Source organism: Macaca mulatta, chromosome 17 (assembly GCF_049350105.2).
Source record: "Macaca mulatta isolate MMU2019108-1 chromosome 17, T2T-MMU8v2.0, whole genome shotgun sequence".
Taxonomy (NCBI): Eukaryota; Metazoa; Chordata; class Mammalia; order Primates; family Cercopithecidae; genus Macaca; species Macaca mulatta.
Genome location: NC_133422.1, coordinates 24,293,959 through 24,318,098, shown reverse-complemented (window position 1 = coordinate 24,318,098; position 24,140 = coordinate 24,293,959). Strand labels below are relative to the sequence as shown.

At 43.6% G+C, this 24,140-nt stretch overlaps 2 protein-coding genes across 6 annotated transcripts in view; one reads left to right on the top strand and one right to left on the bottom strand.

Moving 5' to 3' along the window:
- The window catches only part of GPALPP1 (GPALPP motifs containing 1), a 50,820-nt gene extending 32,519 nt beyond the window's left edge, over window positions 1-18,301 (bottom strand). For 3 of the 5 annotated variants that reach the window (XM_015121011.3, XM_001094145.5, XM_077974315.1), the window contains exons 1-2: window positions 18,125-18,301; window positions 1,080-1,212 (exon numbers count right to left, since the gene is read on the bottom strand). In XM_015121011.3, the coding sequence (XP_014976497.3) occupies window positions 1,080-1,212; window positions 18,125-18,212 (221 nt within the window). In that variant the 5' untranslated portion in view covers window positions 18,213-18,301. Of the gene's footprint in view, window positions 1-1,079; window positions 1,213-3,547; window positions 3,804-18,124 lie in introns of all 5 variants that reach the window. The other 2 variants (XM_077974314.1, XM_077974313.1) reach the window with 1 other exon arrangement.
- Window positions 18,302-18,395: 94 nt separating this feature from the next.
- NUFIP1 (nuclear FMR1 interacting protein 1) overlaps window positions 18,396-24,140 on the top strand; it is a 55,558-nt gene continuing 49,813 nt past the window's right edge. Inside the window, exon 1 of the mRNA XM_015121010.3 lies at window positions 18,396-18,843. Coding sequence (XP_014976496.2) covers window positions 18,432-18,843 — 412 coding nt within the window. The 5' untranslated portion in view covers window positions 18,396-18,431. The remainder of the gene's footprint in view (window positions 18,844-24,140) is intronic.

Sequence of the window (24,140 nt, the reverse complement as noted above, 5' to 3'; positions counted from 1 at the left end):
TGCTATTTCCACCTGATAATATTTAAAATGAATTTAAAAAAAGCTTGTTACTCAATAATAAACAAAGATTTGACATCTCATTTACATAGACCCATAGTATTAAGGCTAGATTAGAAGAAAATCATTCAGCTGAGTGCGATGGCTCACGCCTGTAATCCCAGCACCTTGGGAGGCCGAGGCGGGCAGATCACTTGGGGTCAGGAGTTCAAGACCAGCCTGGTCAACATGGTGAAACTCTGTCTCTACTAAAAAATACAAAAATTAGCCAGGTATGGTGGCACACGCCTGTAGTTCCAGCTACTTGGAAGGCTGAGACAGGAGAATCACTTGAACTTAGGACAGAGGCTACAGTGAGCCGAGATCATGCCACCGGATTCCAGTCTGGGCTACAGAGCGAGACTTCGTCTCAAAAAAAAAAAAAGAAAAAGAAGAAATCATTAGTTTATTTAAAGAAAACATATACCGCATATATAATTTTAAGAAGAAATTCTATGGTTTATGTGCCTACTTCATCACTTCAATGACATCTTAAGAAAAATCCTTTATGTAAGAATTTTATTGGCTGGTGTGGTGGCTCATGCTTATAATCCCAGCACTGTGAGGCTGAGGCAGGCAGATCACTTGAGTCCAGGAGTTTGAGACCAGCCTGAGCAACATGATGAAACCCCATCTCTACAAAAAATACCAAAAAAATCTACAAAAAATACAAAAATTTGCTGGGCGCCTGTGGTGTGGTCCCAGCTTCTCAGGAGACTGAGGTGGGAGGATCACTTGAGCTTGGAAGGCAGAGGCTGCAGTGAGCCAAGATCATGCCACTTCACCCCAGTGTGTGCCAGAGTGAGCCCCTGTCTCAGGGAAAAAAAAAATATATATTGAAATTCTAGATATCTCTATAGCTGCACCCTACTAGAATAAATTTCTTTGTAAAAGGTATAGTTCAGGATGAAATGCCATACAAAATGATTTCTCCCTGTGCTGTATAAATGGAAATTTGATATCCCCTTATTAGTTATCTGTTCCAGCCAACTTATACTAGCTCTGAAGTTTGGTCTATCATTTAATTTAATTAAATGACTGACCTTGCAGTTGGACCAGTGTCATCTTCTTCAGATTCCTGATTTCCTTCTTCGTACAAAGAACTACTGTCTTCATCGCTGTCTGATGAATCTGAACTACTGCTTTTATAATTAGGGGGCAGAGCTGGTCCTGCAACTAAAGAAGATTTGTTGTTTGTCATCATTAGCCACTACTGTTTCAGTGAACCCTTCTAGCTGATATTTTTACTTTCTTTTCTGAAATAAACAGCACTGGCTGTCTATCATTTATTATTCGCTTTAATTTCACTTGCTGTTTTGTGTATGGTAGTTTTGTCTTTCCAGCTCTAGGAAGGCAGAAATTATGTCTTACACAATCTCTTTCATGACATTCATAAAAGCTTTGTTAATATCTGAACTTATAAACCCGAACTTATAGCAATAGCATGTAATTTCCTTGATAACGTGCAGTTTTTGCATTGGTTGGTGCACCTGCCAAAAACAAAAAACAAAAAAAACGGCTTCATGATTTTTTTTTCTTACAGTTTAAGGTAGAATCACTACTTAAAAAAAAAAAAAAATCTTTCCTGGCATCCCCATATTTCTTGGTTAGTTTTCTTTTTGAGATGATTTTCCAAGCAGAAATAAAATTAGAGTCACTCTAAGTTTTACTGCTTGCCAACAGAGATACATGGAAGAGAATGAGGCTGCACTGTAATGGGGATGTTAGGGAGAGTGGTAAGGGTCTTCTAGGTCCATTTATCAGGATGACTTGCTCTCACTTTACATCTCAGCAAAATTACAAATTATTGCATGGTGTCACTGCAGTGTCATGATGTCACTGATGATGTCACACAGACACAACTGTCCAGGTTGATCCTAAATAGTGATGCTAAAAGGCTACTGTCATAGTTTCCAAGGTTGGATATTTATCAGACTCCCTAAATATATATATATATTTAAAGATTCATGGGCCCTTTTCTCAGATATTCTGACCCAGTTGGCCTGGAGGAGGGCCTGGAAACATGACTTTCCAAAGAGTATTCTGGGTATGCCATTCATTCAATATTATAATAATAGTAATATTTGTTGCTACAAAAACTTTAGTGTAATAAATAAAAAAACAAATAACATGGTTTGAGTTCTCAGGTGTTATGAATTGTTTTAAGAGACATACACATTATTCTATTTAATTCCGATAACAATCCTATGCGGGAGGTATTATTTCTATTTTACAGATGAAGAAACTGAGGCAGAGAATTGTTAAGTGACTTGCCTAACTTCATACAACTAAAGAGTGGGGCTGGGATATGAACCCAGGAATCTGATTTCAAAGCCTGTATCCTTAACCACTATACTAGCCAATATTCAATAGTCAGCAACCATCCATCCAGCAACAGTTATTAAGTAAATACTTATAGAGAAACAAACATTAAAAGAATTAAGATCAATTCAGATATTGTAAGTGCTGCTATGAAAATAGGAAAAAGGTGACACTGTATATGTGGGAGAGTAATTTTAAAGACAGTGGTAAGGCAAAAATCTCTCTGAGAAAAAGACATTTGAGTGGAGACTTAAATGATGAGATGACAGGCACCATGGACAGAGGAACAGCCAGTGCAAAACTCCTATGCAGGGAGCAAGCCTGATGTGCTTGAGGGAGAAAAAGGCCAGTGTGGCTTAAGAAAAGCAAAATGACAAGCTCGAGTTGGATGGTATAGAGGGCCCAGACCCTATGCTTTGGAGTCAGACTCTGTGCTTTGAATTCCAGGTTGGCCACTTACTAGCTGTGTGATTTGGATAAGTTACTTAACCTTCCTATTACACTCTTGCTTTGTAAAATAAGGTTAATAATAGTTTCAACCTCACAGGACTGTTGTGAAGATTACATCAGTTAATATATGCAAAGCACCTAACAAAGTCTTTGGCATATAGCAAGTGCTCAATAAATGCTAGCTAGCATAGGCTACAATAAGGAGTTAGGACTTCCCTTTCCCTTTCCATTTTCTGTTCCCTTTCCCTAAGAGGCAAGATCTCACTGTGTTGTCCAGGTTGGAGGGCAGCGGCTATTCATGGGTGCGATCCCACTGCTGACCAGCATGAGAGTTTTCACATGCTTTGTTTCTGACCCGGGCTGGTTCACCCCTCCTTAGGGCAATCTGGTGGTCCTTCACTCCCGGAGGTCACCATACTGATGTTGAACTTAGCGTGGACACCAGATTGCATAGCGTACTATAGCCCAGAACTCCTGGACTCAAGTGATCCTCCTGCCTCAGCTTCCTGAGTACCTGGGACTACAGGCATGCACCACCACATCCAGCAGGAGTTTGGACTTTTAATTACAACAGGCAGTCATTGGGAGGTTGTGGGTCAGGAGAGACATGATACGAATTACCAAACAAACAAACAAACAAACTGTCTGCTTATGGACAATACACAAGAGAGATCAGCAACAGGGGATATGCATTAGAAAGCTGATAAAAAATGGTTTGGCCAGGTGCGGTGGCTCACACCTGTAATCCCAGCACTTTGGGAGGCCGAGGTGGGTGGATCACCCGAGGTCAGGAGTTCAGGACCAGCCTGGGCAACATGGTGAAACCCTGTCTCTACTAAAAATACAAAATTAGCTGGGCGTGGTGGCGTGCGTCTGTAATCCCAGCTACTTGGGAGGCTGAGGCAGGTGAATTGCTTGAACCCCGGCAGTGGAGGTTGCAGTGAGCCGAGATCACGCCATTGCACTCCAGCCTGGGCGACAGAGCGAGACTCCATCTAAAAAAAAAAAGAAGAAAAAAAAGGTATGATTTGCAACATACTCTGATGGAAGGGCAAAGAGGACTGCTAATGGTTTGGATGTTAGAGGTGAGAAGAAAAAAAAAGGAACCAAGGATAGGTGTTAGGTTTTGTGCCTGACGAGCTAGGCAGATGGATGGCGATGCTATTCTCTAATATGGAGAAGGCTGGGAAGAAAATAGGCTGGGAGGGGAGAGTTGAGAATTTGTTTTTCACATTTTAAGTTTCATACAGCCTTAAAAATTTAGGTGATGCTATCAGTGGCACTTGGGCATACTAGGGTGTACAGGGTGTGTAAGTCCGTTCTCACGCTGCTATGAAGAAATACCTGAGACTGAATAATTTATAAAGGAAAGAGTTTTAATTGACCTACAGCTCAGCATGGTTGCAGAGGCCTCAGGAAACTTACAATTATGGTGGAAGGGGAAGCAAACACATCCTTCTTCACATGGCAGGAGGAAGGAGAAGTGTGGAGAGAAAGGGGGAAACTTGTAAAACTATCAGATCTCATGAGAACTCACTCACTATCACGAGAACAGCATGACGGTAACCACCACCATGATTCAATTACCTCCCACCAGGTCCCTCCCACAACATGCAGGGATTATGGAAACTACAATTCAAGATGAGATTTGGGTGGAGACACAGCCAAACATTATCACAGTATAAAGCTCAGGGGAGAAACTAAGGCTAGTTCTGGAATCACCAGCCTATTAAAAAATTTTTTTTCCTATCTCTCTTGGTGCATTACTATAGAACAGGTACATAACGTGCCTTAGAAAAGAATAACTAAGGCATGCTGCATTACAGCAAAAAGAGGAAAACATCAAGCATCATGGATGGGATTCCTGTCTCCAACTGCTGTTTAGGGTTTCCTGAAGAAGACTTAATGTCTTAGTATGTAAGTGTTCCCCAATTATAAATAGAGACTATATGTGACCTCTAACCTCAATGAATAATGTGGCCCCATAGGAGTGATTGTCTCTTTTTATCTTCTTGATTCTAAGTACATTAAAGAGGGAAGATATGTTTTTCCCTCTTCTGCTTCTTTCTCTTCTTATATATGACTGCTATCAATGTAATTTATCAATTGTATACTATCGGCCAATTTTGGATAGGTGTGTATCAAGAAAAAATTTTATTATTGTTTTATATATTTTAAGCAATTAGATGTGTAATATTGTCTAAATATGTGCTGTTCTTGGTATTATAACATACATACATACATTTTATTTATTTATGTATTCATTCATTCATTTATTTATTTAGTGATGGGGTCTTGCTCTGTTTCCTGGGTTAGAAAGCAGTGATCTGATTATGGCTCACTGTAACCTCGAACTCCTGGACTCAAGCGATCCTCCCATCTCAGCCTCCTGCATGGCTAGGACTACAGGTGTCTTCCACCATGCACAGATAATTTTTAAATTTTATTTTATTTATTTTTTTAAGACCAGGGTCTCGCTATGTTGTCCAGCTTAGTCTTGAACTCTTGGCCTCAAGTGATCTTTCTGCCTTGGCCTCCCAAAGCACTGGGATTACAGGCATGAGCCACCACACCTGGTGCTATTACAACTAAAAAATTGCCTTGGATTTTTAAAGAAACAAATAGGTATACATTTTTTAAAAAGATAATAAGCAGATGAAGATAAAACTCATCTAAGAAAACCTGGCCTTTTAAAAATAATCACAGGAAAAATAGTATAAAAAAGTAACATTTAGCACATAGTACCATTAATTTCTATTTGAGTTGTGTCAAAATAAACAACTATTTCATCACGAAATGACAGAATACTGAGATGGCGATATAGAAAAGAAAAAAGAGGCCAGGCATGGTGGCTCATGCCTGTAATCCCAGCACTTTGGGAGGCCGTGGCAGGCGGATCATAAGGTCAAGAGATCGAGACCATCCTGGCCAACATGGTGAAACCCCGTCGGTACTAAAAATAAAAAAACTAGCCGGGCGTGGTGGCATGTGTTTGTAGTCCCAGCTACTCAGGAGGCTGAGGAAGGAGAATCACTTGAACCTAGGAGGCGGACGTTGCTGTCAGCCAAGATCATGCCACTGCACTCCAGCCTGGTGACAGAGCAAGACTCTGTCTCAAAAAAAAAAAAAAAGAAAAAAGAAAAAAGAGAAGAATATTAAAAGTATCAGTCAGTATACATCACAATACAGACCTCCTAATAAAAGTAAGGACATGTCTGGCTTCACTTTTTTATAGATAGATATCCTTCTGAACTATGAATAATCTGAAAAAACTATTTTGGGAACATGTAATGAACTATTCCATATCTCTCCTAAAGCAGTGATGCTTGTCGTCATTAAGGAGGCTTTCCTATTGCAATGATAATTTTCCAAACAGATTATAAATTCCATGAGAACAGGAGTTATGCCTTCCTTATATTTCACTTTATTTCTCTTTTCATATCACACAGAATTACGCATACAAAAAAATGAAGTCAGTATAATACATAAAATCTCATTACAGATCAGCATTAACAGATGAACATCTGCAATTGATTTTGATGACTAGGAATGCTAACTTGAACCCTGATGAAATGATATGTCACTTCCCCAAAACCAATTCTATTCTTCTCATTAGTAGACCTGTATTACAAAAAAAAATTATATGGTATTATGTTTTGGATTGCAACAATAAAATTTTGTGAAGTTTGCTTCCTTCTTGTTATACACATACTTTCACAACCATCTTGATTTTGCCTACTGACCTGCAAAGTCAAAAGTATAGTTGTCCCTCGGGAGATTGGTTCCAAGACCAGCTCCCCGGTTTGCAGCTACCAAAATCTGTGGCTATGGCCTTTGTTCCACATCCCTTGAATATTGTACTTTCAATCTAGAGTTGGTTGAACCTGAAGACTGAGAACCCACAGATCTACAGAGTCAACTATATTTACTATCTGGTCCTTTACAAGAAAAGTTTGCTGACCCCATGACATGGTTAAGTCATGCAAATATAAAGAAGGGGCAACCAACCCATCTTTTACAGGCAGTAGGCAGTTAACATCAAAGAATGTTTCCTAGAAGCAGTGATGTAGGGGTGGGACCTGAGTTAGCTGGGCAAAGAAGGTGGAGACTGGAGGAAGAGTAGTCCAGGCAGAAAGAAAAGCATCTACAAAAGCCTGAAAGCAAAAGTCACCACATTTAGAAAACTGAAAGGTGTTCAGGATGGTTGGAACCAAGAGAGGATAGAAAGAGCGGCCAAATGTTGCTGTGAGGTCAAGGAAGACTAGGACTGAAAAGGGAGCCTTGAATTGGTGAGAGTCTCAGTGGACTGGTGAGAGAAGAAATGCAATGGGTTAAGGAGAAAACGGAAGACCCAGAGATAGTAAGAAAGAAAAAGGAGCAGCTAGAGGAGGATATGAAGTAGAGTTTTCTTCAAAGATGGGAAAGATTTGAATGTTTTGGTTAAATGCTAAGGGCAGACGGCCCTAAGGACAGGGAAGGGAGTCAGAGTAAAAATGGAAGGATTAGCTTTAGAAGGAAGCAGTATACCTCTTCCATTGTTACCAAAGGGCAGACAAAAAGCTTGGCATGGATTCAGGGAAGTTTTTAGCTATAGTAACAGAAAACTGAGGAAGTTCTCTTATGATGGCATTTACTTGTTCAATGAAGTAGACAGAAAAATACAATTTTAGAAGACAGGGAAAGTTTTAAAAAGCCATGGTTGCAGATTGGGGAAGAGAAAGGAGGTGAAGCCTGTGAAGATTACTGGACAGACCTATGGACCCAGTTAGGGAACAGGCTAACTTTTAGCAGCATGAGTTCGTGGAGGCATGAGGTTTCTTCCAGCAGCACTAGGCAGCCTGGCTGGAGGCTCACAAAGGGTAAACACTTGCACTGATCCAGGGCTGGGCTTTCGTTAGACGGGTTTGGCAGAATACCCAATGGGATAAAGCAGTTGAGAGCACCAGCAAGCGAGTGGATGAATGGATGGACCGTGGCGTCTAACAGGAGTAGGGATGTAAGCACTCCTCTCAGATAGAAGTGCTTAAGGATAGAAGTACTTAGGGATGCAAGGCTCAATGAGGTTAAAAAACAAAAATAAAAAGCAAATGAAATGGGAGTAACTTGAGTGGGAACAATGAATGAATAAGGGGTTCTTGCTGAGAATGAGATCTGAATTTAAGTTTTTGGAGCTGGGAGTCTACCTTAGGGAGGGTAGACTCCCTACTCCAGCTTCAAATGTAGGTGAAATTAGTGGAGGTGAAGGTCACTGCAGATAAGGAGACTCGAGTTAGAGTCAAAATGGCCAAGGCTCCACTCAGCTTCCAAAGAACAGAATATGGAGTCTCTTGAGAAAATATTTGCACCCCAGGGTTTCTAATGACATGACTTCAGGGTCATTTCCCAGCAGTCAATTTTCACAGTATTCAAATGAAGTTAACTTGTTCCATCTCAGACCTGTGTGCTCCCTCTCTCCTCTTTACTCTGGTCATGCTTGTCAGATCTTTCTGGGACAGCAGAATGTGAGGAACACAGGGCAGATATCAGACTGGATTCAGGAATCCTCACTTGAAGGTAATCCTGACACCTGCTACAACATGGATGAACCTTAAGGACATTATGCTAAGCCAGTCCAAATAAAAGGACATTATGCTAAGCCAGTCCAAATAAAAGGACATTATGCTAAGCCAGTCCAAATAAAAGTCCAAATAAGCCAGTCCAAAAAAAAAAAAAAAAAAAAAAAGACAAATACTGTATGATTCCACTCAAATGATGTACTTAGAGTAGTCAAATTCGTAGAGATGGAAAATAGAACAGTGCTTGTCAGGAGCTGGAGGGGGGAATGAGGAGTTATTGCTTAATGAGTACAGAGTTTCTTTCTGTTTTATAAGATGAAAAGAGATGTGGATATGGTGGTAATAGTTGCTCAACCATCTGAATATATTTAATGCCACTGAACTGTACATTTAAAGATGGTTAAGATGGTAAATTTCATGTCATGTATATTTTATCACAATTTGTAAAAACTGAAAAAAAAAAAAAAAAAAAAAGAGGCTGGGCACAGTGGCTCATGCCTATAATCCCAGCACTTTGGGAGGCTGAGGCGGGTGGATCACTTGAGCCCAGGAGTTTGAGACCAGCCTGGCCAACATGGTGAAACCCCGTCTCTACTAAAAATACAAAAATCAGCCAGGTGTGGTGGCACACGCCTGTAATCTCAGCTAGTTGGGAGGCTGATGCAGGAGAATCACTTGAACCAGGAAGCAGAGGTTGCAGTGAGCTGAGATCATGCCACTGCACTCCAGCCTGGGTGACAGTGAGACTCTGTTTCCAAAAAAAAAAAAAAAAAAGGCCAGGCAAGGTCGCTCAAGCCTATAATCCCAGCACTTTGGGAGGCCGCCAAGGTGGGCGGATCACCCAAGGTCAGGTGTTCGAGACTAGCCTGGCTAACATGGTGAAACCCCATCTCTACTAAAAATGCAAAAATTAGCTGGGCGTGGTGGCAGGCACCTGTAGTCCCAGCTACTCGGGAGGCTGGTGCAAGAGAATGGCATGAACCCGGGAGGCGGGCTTGCAATGAGCTGAGATAGCGTCACTGAACTCCAGCCTGGGTGACAAAGCAAAACTCTGTCTCAAAAACAAAAACAAACAAACAAACAAAATCCCCTTCCCCGCCAGCCATTAGGTTTCTTCCGGACTCCATACAAAGGATTATGGTTAGCTGCATTCGTGCAGGTCCTGGCTTCCCCAACCCCCATAAATCCTGGGCCCCTCTTAAGGAATTTTTTTTTTTTTTTTTGAGACAAGGTCTTGTTCTAACTCTCAGGCTGGAGTGCAGTGGTGTGATCACAGCTCACTGCAACCTCAAACTCCTGGGCTCAAGCAATCCTCTTGCCTCAGCCCCCGGAGTAGTTGAGACTGCATGTGCATGCTACCACACCTGGCTAATTTCTACATTTTTAGTAGAGATGAGGTCTTACTATGTTGTCTAGGCTGTTCTGGACGTCCCGGGCTCAAGTGATCCTCCCACCTTAGCCTCCCAAAGTGCTGGGATTATAGGCATGAGCCACTGTGCCTGGCAGGAATTTTTACTCTGTCCTCTAGTCGGCCAAAAGGAATCTACTGAGTACCCGCTTTGTGCTGGGTACCCTGCTAGTATTGGGGATTATAGAGGCTTAGCACGTGGTTCCTGTCCTCATGGTTTAGTGGGCAAACCAGCAAACAATCCAGCATAATAACTGCAGACAGAGAAAGCCACGTGTGCTCCCATCCCTCACCACAAACACTGTGGTCTTGGCAACAGCAGGACCACCAGCAGCAGCAGCAGCTGGGAGCTTGTCAGAAATGCAGAATCTCAGGCCTCACCCACATCACCTGAATCAGAGTTGGCATCTTAATAAGATCTCTGGGTAATCCACGTACACGTTCAAGTTTAAGGTGCACTGCTACAGAAGACAGAAATAGGGTGACCAACTGTGCTAGTTTGCTTGGGATTGAAGGGCTTCTTGGGATGTGGCATCTTTAGTGCTAAAACTGGGACAGTCCCAGGGATTGAGGGGGTAATTTAGTCTTTGCTCCTGAACTTGGAATACATTAAAATCCTGACGGGGGGGGGGGGGGAAGAAGAGACCGGCTAGGACATTGAAAGATTTGTTTTAGAAGTTCATGTCCTTTCTTAAAGATTCTGATAGGAACTCTCATCAGGAATCATTAAACAAAGATGTCAGATAAGCATCTAAGTTCTTATATAAAAACCTTCACCCCATGGGTGGGAATATCATCACTTAAAAGAGAGAATAGAGTATATATATAAAAAAAGAGAGCTTAGGAGTCAGCTTTCAGAATCTTTAACACCTGAAGGTTTAATCGAAGATAAACTATTCGAGATGAAGAGGAGCTGCCCAAAGAGAAGACAAAATTGAGGGGAGTATAGTATCACAGAAACCGACAGAAGAGAAGGGTGTGTGTGTGTGTGTGTGTGTGTGTGTGTGTGTGTGTGTGTTTAAAGATAGGGGCTTGCATCTGGGCGCCGTGGCTCATGCCTATAATCCCAGAACTTTGGGAGGCCAAGGCGGGTGGATCACCTGAGGTCGGGAGTTTGAGACCAGCCTGACCAACATGGAGAAACCCTGTCTTTACTAAAAATACAAAATTAGTTGGGCATGGTGGCGCATGCCTGTAATCCCAGCTACTTGGGAGGGGGAGGCAGGAGAATAGCCTGAACCCGAGAGGCGGAGGTTGCGGTGAGCTGAGATCGCACCATTGCACTCCAGCCTGGGCAACAGGAGCAAAACTCCGTCTCGAAAAAAAAAGGGGGTCTTGCTCTGTGGTCCAGGTTGGAGTGCAGTGGCATGATCCTATCTTCCTGCAGCCTTGGCCTCCTGGGCTTAAGTGATCCTCCCACCTCAACCTCCCAAGTAGCTGGGACTACAGGTGTGCACCACCACACCTAGCTAATTTTTAAATTTTTTTAGTATAGACGTGGTCTTGCTATGTTGCCCAGGCTGATCTCCAACTTCTGGGCTCAAGAGATGCTCCCACTTCAGCCTCCCAAAGTGCTAGGATTACAGGTGTGAGCTACCGTGCCCAGCCGTAAGAGAGTTTTAAGAGGAGTAGGTAATCTTAAAATACTGTTAAGTAGGCCGGGCGCGGTGGCTCAAGCCTGTAATCCCAGCACTTTGGGAGGCCGAGGCGGGCGGATCACAAGGTCAGGAGATCGAGACCACAGTGAAACCCCGTCTCTACTAAAAATACAAAAAATTAGCAAGGCGCGGTGGTGGGCGCCTGTAGTCCTAGCTACTCAGGAGGCTGAGGCAGGAGAATGGCGTGAACCCAGGAGGCGGAGCTTGCAGTGAGCCGAGATCGCGCCACTGCACTCCAGCCTGGGCAACAGCGTGAGACTCCGTCTCAAAAAAAAAAAAAAAAAACTGTTAAGTAATAAGAGAAAGACTGAAAAAGTTCCATTTGATTTAGCAGCATGGAAGGATCTATATACATATTACACTTGAGTAAAAATGTAAAAAAATAAAATGAAACTTCAGTGACATCTGTTGCTCCTGGAATAGAGACCAAGGTCCTTCATGTGGTCTCTCCAGTCCTCATTTGCCTTCCTGCCAGAATGTGGCCATCCAGGCAGCAGCAGCAGCAGCAGTGATTTCATCTACCCCTCGCTTTCTCTGCTTCTGTTACATGGTCTTCTCTGTTCCTGCTGCCCACTATGTCCCATCCTGCCTTAAAGTCTTCATACATGTTGTTCCCTCAGTTTGAGTGTTCCCTCCCATCCCTTAGTTTCATTCATTTTGCTAGTTTTCAGAGCTCAGTGCAAAACTTAATCTTGGGATTCAGGTGTTATGGGCCTTCTCATGTGATAAACATAAAGTCACACAGTTTTCTAAAACACATGGTTTTCTTCTTAATAAAAGTATTCTTGAAATTATTCGTGTTTTTGTTGTTGTTGTTAACATAGGGTCATTGTGCAGAATATCACATCATATATATCGTTAGATCATTAGAAATGTGAGGCATTGGAGACAGAGCATTTTTTTTTTTTTTAGAAATTAGACTCTAAATTCAAGTTTCTTTTTTTCTTTTTCTTTTTTTTTTTTTTTTTTGTTGAGACAGGGTCTTACTCTATCATCCAGGCTGGAGTGCCGTGGCATGATCGTAGCTTACTACAACCTCCAACTCCTGGGCTCATGCGATCTTCCCACCTCAGCCTCCCAAGTAGCTGGGACTACAGGCATGCACTACCTGTATTTTTTGTAGGGATGGGGTTTTGCCATGTTGCCCAGGCTGGTCTTGAACTCATTCGATCAAGAATCTGTCTGCCTCAGCTTCCCAAAGTGCTGGGATTACAAGCGTAAACAACCATACCTGGCCCAAGTTTCTTAAAACTAGATGCACAAGCCAATAAGCACATGAAAAGGTGCTCAACATCACTAATTGTTAAGGAAATGCCAATCAAAGCAATGAGATATCACTTCACACCCATTAGGATGACTATTATTAAAAAAAAAAAAAAGACAAACAAATTAACAAGCAATGGGAGGGTGTGGAGAAACTGAGACCCTTGTACACTACTAGTGGGAACGTAAAATGGTGCAGCTGCTATAGACAACAGTATGCTAGTTCCTCAAATTGTTTTTTGTTTGTTTGTTTTTGTTTTGTTTTGTTTTGTTTTGTTTTGAGACAGAGTCTCGCTCTGTCACCCAGGCTGGAGTGCAGTGGCGCGATCTTGGCTCACTGCAACCTCTACCTCCCAGGTACAAGTGATTCTCATGCCTCAGCCTCCCCAGTAGCTGGGACTACAGGTGCAAGCCACCACACCTGGCTAATTTTTGTATTTTTAGTACAGACGAGGTTTCACCATGTTGGCCAGGCTGGTCTTGACCTCCTGACCTCAGGTGATCCACCTGCCTCGGCCTCCCAAAGTGCTAGGATTACAGGTGTAAGTCACCGTGCCCAGCCTCTCAAAACGTTGGAAAATTACCACATGATCCAGCAATCCCATTTCTGGGTATACGACCAAAAGAAATGAAAGCAGGGACTTGAACAGATTATTTGTACACCCATGTTCATAACAGCATTATTCACAATAGCATACATAGCTACCCAAGGGTCCAGCAACAGATGAATAAACAAAATGTAGTCTGTACAGTATATACTTACATGGAATATTGTTGAGTCTTGAAAAGAAATTCTAACGTGCTACAATAAGTGAAGCTTGAAGAAATCATGCTAAGTGAAATAAGCCAGTAACCAAAGGACAAGTACTGTATGATTCCATTAAATGAAGTACCTAGAAGAGTCCAATTAACAGAAAAAGGAAGTAGATGGTGGTTACCAGGGACTGGGGGAGAGGGGAGAATGGAGAATTATTATTTAATGGGTATAGGTTTCAATTTTGAAGGTGAAAATAGTTCTAAGAGATGGATGGTGGTGATGACTGCACAACAACGTGACTGTACCTAAGTGCCACTGAACTATATGCTTACAAATGGCTAATATGATAGATATGTATATTTTACCAGAATAAACAAGAAAAAAAACCAGATGCATATATATGGTTGCCTGATGGAAGGTGATAGTGGAGAAAGGATGGTCTGTTCAATAAATGGTGCCAGGATACCCTTACGGGGCAAAAAATTTTCATCCCTATCTCACACCACACACAAACATCAATTCCAGATGAATTGCAAATATAAATGTGAAAGCTGAAACAATAATGCTTTTAGAAGAAAACATAGAACAGCTTTATAACCTTGGGGTGGGCAAGATACCTTAAATAGGGTGCAAAAAATTCTACCGTAAAAGAAGAAAATTAAAAGTCAGAATATATTAAAATTAAAAACTTACGTTAATCAAAACATACCAACATGAGTGAAAAAACAACCACAGAATTAGAGAAGGTATTTCTGATACCCCAATCTGGAAAATGACTCATATCCAGACTATAAAAAGAACTCTATAAATCAATATGAAGACAGACAACTCAATGGAAAAATAAGCAAAAGACCGAACACAGCATGTATCCATATGGTCAAATAACACATGAAAAGGTGGTCAATTTCATTTGTCACCGGGGAAATACAAATTAAAACTACCATGAGATATTGCTACAAACCACCGGATTTAAAAGAAAAAACTATTAGAATGTGGAACAACTAGAATTCTCATACACGCTGAGAACTTTGGTGACTTTGGAAGGTGGGAGTATCCACCATAAGACATATACTACAATACAGAGCAGCACATTTTATAACAGCCTCCAAATGGAAATTACTCAAATGTCCATCCAATGTAAAATGGATAGATTGCAGAATATTCATCCAATGGATGACTATATAGCAATGTAAAGAAACAACCTATAATAATTCTATTTGTTTAAAGACCAGATTATGAACTTCAACAATCTATAATAATGCTAATCTACATCAATGAATCTCACAAAGTAATATAGTACCAAGATAGGAAGCCAGTTACGAAAGAGAAAACATGCAGTTACCCTTTGGTTGTAGGAGGGGTGGTGATGCAGGTAGTAACTGAAAGATGGTCCAAGTGCAGCTTCTATGGTGTGATATAGTGGATGTGAAAACCATTGGTACTGGTAAGCTTCTAGGCCAGGCGCGGTGGCTCAAGCCTGTAATCCCAGCACTTTGGGAGGCCGAGACGGGCGGATCACGAGGTCAGGAGATCGAGACCATCCTGGGTAACACAGTGAAACCCCGTCTCTACTAAAAATACAAAAACTTAGCCGGGCGAGGTGGCAGGCGCCTGTAGTCCCAGCTACTCGGGAGGCTGAGGCAGGAGAATGGCGTGAACCCGGGAGGCGGAGCTTGCAGTGAGCTGAGATCCCGCCACTGCACTCCAGCCTGGGTGACAGAGCGAGACTCCATCTCAAAAAAAAAAAAAAAAAAGAAAACCATTGGTACTGGTAAGCTTCTTAAAAATCCAGATAGATGAATAAAAATTATATGTGAAGATTTTTTGGCAACTGTTTTAGGTTCAGCCATCTAGGAGGTTATGAAGGGAATGGAATTATAGCAGGGGGGATTATGCGTTAAAAATGACACACTATGTGTAAGATACTGTGCTTGACGAAGAGCAGTCATTCAACATATATATACGAAGAATTTTTTTTTTTTTTTTTTAGACAGAGTCTCACTCTGTCGCCAGGCTGGAGTGCAGTGGCGCAATCTCAGCTCACTGCAACCTCCGCCTCCCGGGTTCAAGTCATTCTCCTGCCTCAGCCTCCAGAGTAGTTGGGACTACAAGTATGCGCCACCATGCCTGGCTAATTTTTGTATTTTTAGTAGAGACGGGGTTTCACCATGTTGGCCGGAATCGTCTTGATCTCTCACCCCGAGATCCACCGGCCTTGGCCTCCCAAAGTGCTGGGATTACAGGTGTGAGCCACCGCGCCTGGCCCCAGAATCTTTTATGTGCCAGGCAGATTGTAATGCAACTCCTTCAAGTAGAGGGCAATACACATATTACACATGCACGGCGTTAAGTGCTGGGGGAAGCGGAGAACTAACACATAAAAGAAACAGAAGAGAGCAGACAAAGAAAGACGTACTTGACATAAAAGCTGGTAGAATGATGGAAGCAACCATAACAGAATTATCTATGCAGGAGTTGGTGGTTGCTTATCTGCAAATCCTGCCTTGGTTTAAAATCAGGGAATATGGGCCGGGTGTGGCAGCTCGCGCCTGTAATCCCAGCACTTTGGGAAGCTGGGGTGGGCGGATCGCCTGAGGTCGGGAGTTGGAGACCAGCCTGGCCAACATGGGGAAACCCCCTCTCTACTACAAATACAAAATTAGTTGGGCGCAGTGGCGTGTGCCTGTAATCCCAGGTACTCAGGAGGTTGAGGCAGAAGAATTGCTTAAACCGGGGAAGTGGAGGTTGCAGTGAGATGGGATTGTGCCATTGCACTCCAGCCTGGGCGACAGAGTGAGCCTCCGTCTCCAAAAAAAAAAAAAAAAAAAAAAAAAAATCAGGGAATGTGGTGAACCAGCAACAACATACACATAGGAACCCAACTAGCTACATTGGTTAACCACAGCTTTATTCAACCTTGGTCGAATGGAACTTTTCTTGCTAAAATAAAATCACTATTTATTTATTTATTTATTTATTTATTTATTTTATTTTGAGACAGAGTCTCACTGAGTTGCCCAGGCTGGAGTGCAATGGCGCGATCTCAGCTCATTGCAACCTCTGCCTCCAGGTTCAAGCGATTCTCCTGCCTCAGCCTCCTGAGTAGCTGGGATTATAGGTGCATGCCACCACGCCCAGCTATTTCTAGTAGAGATGGGGTTTCACCATGTTGGCCAGGCTGGTCTCGAATTCCTAACCTCATGATCCTCCCACCTCAGCCTCCCAAAGCGCTGGATCACAGGTGTGAGCCACTGCGCCTGGCCTTATTTCATTTTTTTTAAAGCTATCTCCTACAGGAAGGAACACATAATTTTTTATTTTTACTTTTTTTTTTTTTTTTGGAGACTCTCGTTCAGTCGCCCAGGCTGGAGTGCAGTGGCGCTCTTGGCTCACTGCAACCTCCGCCTCCTGGGTTCAAGCGATTCTCCTGCCTCAGCCTCCCGAGTAGCTGGGATTACAGGCGCCTGCCACCACGTCTGGCTGATTTTTGTACTTTTAGTAGAGATGGGGTTTCACCACGTTGGCCAGTCTGGTCTCGAACTCCTGAGTTCAAGTGATCCGCCCGCCTTGGCCTCCCAAAGTGCTGAGATTACAGGCTTGTGCCACCTCGCCCGGCTGGAAAGCATAATTTTCAAAATGGTTATAACAGAAATTAGATTGGAAAGGGGCCTGTAGTAGAAACATGACCTCCGGGTAGACCAGGAAGAAAAATTAGATTCAGAAATGGCAGGGCTACTCAGCTTTACTCTTCTCCAACTGGGTTGTCGGTGCTAGTCCACAAATGTGATAAACATTAAAGCAGATAGGTATGCATGGCGGAATCTGAGAAGCATTCGTTTCGTATATACAAAGTGCCTGTTGCGTGTTCAGGTAGAAGACCATAGTGCAATGGTGGGGACAGATTATGTCGACAAATTATTCAAATATAGTGTACCAAATATGCAATGTAATTAGGAAAAAACCCGAGGGCAAAAAGAAAGGCGTGACAATGCTTTGGGGAATCTGGAAAGGTTTTATTGGTATGACATTTAAGTTGGGCCTTGAAGGATAGGGAGATGTTTGTCAGTTATGTTTAGAAATGTAACCAGAGGAAGCCCAGAAGCCTAGAGCGTTAAGGAACTGCGCAGCAACTCAGGCTGGATTGAGTACTGGGCTGATGTGTCAGATGCAATAACAGAATTAGAGGCAAGGAAAGCAGGTCGGGGGCTGGAGAGAACAGGATCTGCAAGGTTCTTGTAAATCAGAAGGCAATATGGCACAGAGGTTAGGAGAAACGCTTCCTTCTAAGTCGCGCTCCATCACTTGCTAGCAGTATGATCTACGCTGGCATGGGCTTGGGCGTACCCATTTGCAACATGGGAAAATAGTCTTTTCCTTATACGGCTTAAATGACTGAATGGATATCAGTCAGTTAGGGCAGCGTGCAGTTTTTATTAAGCGCTAAATGAGAATGTATTATCATCACGAAGCCAAATCACGCAAAAGCTCGGTTTCTAGGAGGGTCCCCCAGCCTCCTCCCCACTGCTACCGTTAGGGAAAAAAAGTTCTCTCGGGTCGGGCCGCGCCCACTCCCCATTCCTCAGCCCTCCTAGGCCTCCGACTTTCTTCAGCGAGCAGGGCCGGCCCAGGGAGGGGGTAGATGGGCCTGGTGGGCAGCGGAGACGCAGCCGCTTACCAGGGCTCGGGTCCCGCTCTTCGTCCTCCGCTGTTCCGCGGGCCTTGAAGCCGGGCGGCAGGGCCGGTCCGATTAGGTCTCTTGCCATCCGCGGTGGCTGACACTGGTCACAGATACGAGTCTATCCACGAACGTCAAAACTACCCAAATGGAATCCCGCGATCAGCAGCAAAGAATGGAAGGTTTCCCGACGCCGACCAATGACGTAAGGCCTGTGGTTGGCTGAGCGGCGTAGTTCACCGTAAAGGAAGTGACGCCTAATGCTTGCTCCACAGTCGCGTGCTAGACTCCGGACCTTGCAGGTGGTATGGCTGAGCCGGCTAGTGATTTCGTGACTCCAACCGGGTGGCGTGCGTCTCCCGAGCTGACTCCCACGTTAGGGCCGCTGAGCGACACTGCCCCGCCACGGGACAGCTGGGTGTTCTGGGCAATGCTGCCGCCGCCGCCACCACCGCTTACGTCCTCGCTTCCCGCAGCCGGGTCAAAGCCTTCCTCTGAGTCGCAGCCCCCCATGGAGGCCCAGTCTCTTCCTGGGGCGCCGCCCCCCTTCGACGCTCAGATTCTTCCCGGGGCGCAACCCCCTTTCGACGCCCAGTCCCCTCTTGATTCTCAACCTCAACCCAACGGCCAACCTTGGAATTTCCACGCTTCGACATCATGGTATTGGAGACAGTCTTCTGATAGGTTTCCTCGGCATCAGAAGTCCTTCAACCCTCCAGGTAGGCTATTTTTCCACGTGGGTCAACCCCTTTACCTTTTTTCCCCGTTCTTTCCTCTCCCGTTTCTCCGTTTCCTCACTCCACTCTGCCTTGCCTCTGCACTCTTGGAGTCTGGTCATTAGTATCTCAAAATATATCTGATTGGAATGTTTTCCTGTTGCCTGTTAATTCCATTTAGCAGTTGTTTATTGAATTCCAACTATGTACCAGAATTTAGGTATATAGCAGTGAGCAGAACATACAAAAAATATTACGGAGCTTAATATTAATATCTCTCTTGTGTAGGAAGACAGACAATAAAATAAAATATTGTGCATTAGAAGGTTAAGAGTGCAGTGGAGAGAGATAAAACAAAGAAGAATGGTAAGTAGTGCAGGGTTTTCTTTTTTTTTTTCTTTTCTTTTCTTTTTTGGAGACAGAGCGCCTCTGTCGCCCGGGGTGGAGTGAAGAGTAGCGCGATCTACTTCACTCCAGCCTATGCAATCTGCAGAGAGGCTCACTGCAACCTCTGCCGGGTTCAAGCAATTCTCGTGCGTCAAACTCCCGAGTAGCTGGGACTACAGGCCCGCGCCACCACGCCTGGCTAATTTTTTGTATTTTTAGTAGAGATGGGGTTGCGCCGTGTTGGCCAGGCCTGTCTCGAACTCCTGAGCTCAGGCATCCGCCCGTTTCGGCCTCCCAGAGTGTTGGGATTACAGGCGTGAGCCACCGTGCCCGGCCGGGTAGTGCAGTTTTAAATATCATTGTTAGTCATAAGAAAGGTGACATATGAGCAAAGACTTCAGGGAGGTGAGGGATCACAGCCATGCATACATCTGGGAGAATAGGGGTATAGGCAGAAGGAACTGCAAGTGCAAAGGCCTTAAGGCTTAGAAGCTATACATCAAAATGGGAACCAGCGTGGCTACAGAGGACTGAGTCTGGAGTATAATTGTAGAAGATGGGGGAAGAGGGTAAGACCTGGTATATCTTTGTAGATCGTGGGACTCTGACTTTTACTGTTGTGAGGTGGGTAGTACAGGGGATTGACATGATCTGATTTACTTAAGAGGATTAATGTGTCTGTTGGTGGGAACTGACTGAAAGGGAAACCGGTTAGGAAGCTATTGTAATTACTTGTCTAAATGAGAGACACTGGAGACTTGGACCAAGGTGAAGCCCAAAGGATGGTGAGAAGTAGTTGGATTCTAGATCTAGGGATACCTTGGAGCTCTTGTGGGTTCAATTACAGACCACTGCAGTAAAGCAAGTCACACAATTTTTTTTTTTTTTTGGTTTTCCAGTGCATGTAAAAGTTATGTTTTCCTGCAGATCATATGGGGCAAAAAAGTTATTTTTACATTATACCACAGTCTATTAAGTGTGCAATACCATTATGTCTCAAAAAACAACTTACATACCTTGATTAAAAAATACTTTAGGCTGAGCAGGGTAACTCACACCTATAATCTCGGCACTTTATTTATTTCTGTTTTTAAATTTGTTGAGACAGAGTCTCTGTTGCTCAGGCTGGAGTGCAATGGCGCGATCTTGGCTCACTGCAACCTCCACCTCCAAGGTTCAAGTGATTCTCCTGCCTCAGCCTCCCGAGTAGCTGTTATTACAGGTGTCCACCACCAAGCCTGGCTAATTTTTGTATTTTTAGTAGAGACAAAGTTTCACCATGTTGGCCAGGCTGATCTCAAACTCCTGACCTCAAGCGATCCACCCTCCTTGGCCTCTGAAAGTGCTGGGATTACAAGCATGAGCCACTGCACCTAGCCTAATCTCAGCACTTTGAGAGGCAGAGACAAGAGGATTGCTTGAGCCCAGGAGTTTGAGACCTGCCTGGGCAACAAAGTGAGACCCCCGTCTCTACAAAAAAAATAAAATTAACCAGGCATAGTGGCATGCCTGTGGTCCCAGGTGCATGGGAGGCTGAGGCAGGAGGATTCCTTGAGCCCAGGAAGTCGAGGCTACTTTATCAACTGAGTTTGTATAATATTATAAATCCTTTGTTGTCATTTCAACAGTGTTCACCAGGAGTAGATTCCTCTCAAAAAAGCACTTTCTTTCCTCATCCATAAGAAGCCACTCCTCATCCATTAAAGTTTTACCACGAGATTGCAGCAAATCAGTCACATCTTGTGGCTTTACTTTTTTTTTTTTTTTTGAGACAGTCTCGTTCTGTCGCCCAGGCTGGAGTGCAGTGGCGAGATCTTGGCTCACTGCAAGCTCCGCCTCCTGGGTTCATGTCATTCTCCTGCCTCAGCCTCCCAAGTCGCTGGGACTACAGGCGCTGGCCCCCATGCCTGGCTAATTTTTTGTATTTTTATTGGAGGTGGGGTTTCACTGTGTTAGCCAGGATGGTCTCAATCGCCTGACCTTGTGATCCACCCGCCTAGGCCTCCCAGAGTGTTGGGATTATAGGCGTGAGCCACTGTGCCCGGCCCCTCCACTTCTAATTCTAGTTCTCTTGCTGTTTCTACTGCATCTGAAGTGACTTCCTCCACTGAAGTCTTGAACTCCTCAAAATCATCTATGAGGGTTGGAATTTCTTCTTTCAAACTCCTGTTAATGTTGATCTTTTGACCTCCTTCCATAAATCATGAATGTTCTTAATGGTGTCTTGAATAGTGAATCGAAACCTTTCTAGGTTTTTAATCTACTTTGCTCAGATCCATTGGAGGAATCACTATCTATGAATCACTATGAATTTCTTTCAAGAACTTTTCAGCCAGGCACAGTGGCTCACAACTGTGATCCTAGCACTTCAGGAGGCCAGAACAGGAGGATCCCTTGAGCCCAGGAGGTTGAGGTTGCAATGAGCTTTGACTGCACCTTTACATTCCAGCCTGGCTAATAGAGTGAGACCCTTTCTCAGTAGTTGCATTCACAACTTGGCTAGCTGTTTGGCACAAGAGGCCTGGCTTTTGGCTTGTATCAGCTTTCAACATGTCTTCCTCACTAAGCTTAATCATTTCTGGCTTTTGATTTAAAATGAGAGACATGCGATTTCCTTTTGCTTGAACACTTAGAGGCCATGATGGGGTTATTAATTGGCCTACTTTTGAATATTGTGTCTCAGAGGATAGGGAGTCCTGAGGAGAGGGAGAGGAGAAGCACCGGTTGGTGGAGCAGTTAGAACATACACAGCATTTATAAAGTTCACCATCTTATATGGCCATGATTCATGGTGTCTCAAAACAATTAGAGTAGTAGCATCAAAGTATAACAGATGTAATAAAAATGACAAAGTTTGAAATATTTCGAGAATCATCAAAATGTGACACAGAGACAGCACATTGTTGGAAAAATGGTGCCGATAGACCTGCTTGATGTAGGGTTGCCACAGACCCTTAGCTTGCAAAATCTCAGTAAAATGAAGTGCAGTGAAACAAGGTATGCTTTTATACCTTAAAAGTGCGGACAGCATGATTTACTGAAAGATAGGGTATATGGGATGCAAGATAAAGAGGAGAGAAGGATAATTTAAAGCTTTTTGCCAAGTAATTGGAAGGGTGGAGTTGCTACTAACTGAGATAGGTAAGAATGTAGATGGAGCAGATTTGGAAGGAAGTCCAGGAATTGAAATTGGCATATATTTGTGTCAGGTAGAGATTCTGAATAGGCTTTTAGCTATTAGTCTGTACTTTCAGGGGAGATTTGTGGCTGGAGCTATAAATTTGGGTGTTGACACCATATAGATCATATTTCAAGCTACAAGATTGTTCACTTAAAACCTTTCTCCAACTTTGCATAAAATTCAATTCTGCGTTAAACTGAATCCAAACAATTAGTGTTTTATTTATTATTTTATTTTATTTATTTATTTTTTTAAATAGAGTCCCTCTCTGTCACCCAGGCTGGACCAGTGGCAGCATCTCAGCTCACTGCAACCTCCACCTCCTGGGTTCAAGGGATCCTTCTGCCTCAGCCTCCTGAGTAGCTGGGACTACAGGCACGCACTACCACGCCTGGCTAATTTTTGTATTTTTAGTAGAGACTGGGTTTCACCATATTGGCCAGGCTGGTCTCGAGCTGCTGACTGCAAGTGATCTGCCCGCCTTGGCCTCCCAAAGCACTGGGAATACAGGAATGAGCCACCCCGCATGGCCCAGACAGTTAGTGTTTATTGTATGGCAGATGCTGGAAATATGGACTTGGCTAAGTCAGATGAGATATGTTCATAAGTATGAACCAAAATACAATGTGACTGATGATAGAGGCATATAATAGCTGATTTCAGAATGTAGAGGAAATTGGGAAAAGCTTTTGGAAGAAGTGTTTTAGGAGATGTATAGAATTTGGGAAGAGATGTTTCTTAGGTAGAGAAGGAGGTGTCAATACAAGGCAAGTTCTGGAGATTGCAGGGTTCTGGTGTGACTGAAGCAGAGTATGTAAAAGGTATGGGGGAAGAGTAGGGTAAGAAAGTAAATTAGAATCTCATGGAAGGTCTCTAGGAAGCTGTCTTAGTCCCTATTGTGCTACCATGACGGAGTATGACCTGTTGGGTAATATATAATGAACAGAAATTTATTTGGCTGATAGTTTTGGAGGTTAAGTCCAAGATCAAGTGGCTCTTGAGGACCTTGCTGCATTGTAACATCAAGGAAGGCATCACATGATGAGAGAGAATGAGAGAAGGTCAAACTCATCCTTTATTATTATTACTTTTTGAGACAGGGTCTTGTTCTGTCGCCCAGGCTGGAGTGCAGTGGCACATATACAGTTCACTGCAGCCTCGACCTGCTGGGCTCAAGTGTTTCTCCCATCTCAGCCTCACAAGTAGCTGGGACTACAGGCACACACCACCAAGCCTGGCTAATTTTTGTATTTTTTGTAGAGACAGAGTCTCGCCAGGCTACTCAGGTTGATCTCAAACTCCTGGGCTCAAGTGATCCGCCCACCTTGGCCTCCCAAAGTGTTGGAATTATAAGTGTGAGCCATCATGCCAGCCCCTCCCCCCACTTTTTTTTTTTTTTTTTTTAAGAGACAAGGGGCCGGGTGCAGTGGCTCACGCCTGTAATCCCAGCACTTTGGGAAGCCAAGACACGAGGTCAGGAGTTCGAGACCAGTGTGGCCAACATGGTGAAACCCTGTCTCTACTAAAAAATACAATAATTACCCAGGCGTGGTGGCACATGCCTGCAATCCCAGCTACTCGGGAGGCTGAGGCAGGAGAATCGCTTGAACCTGGGAAGCGGAGGTTGCAGTGAGCCAAGATTGTGCCACCGCACTCTAGGCTGGGCAACAAGAGCAAAACTCCATCTCCCCCCGCCGACCAAAAAAATGAATAAATAAATAAGAGACAGGGT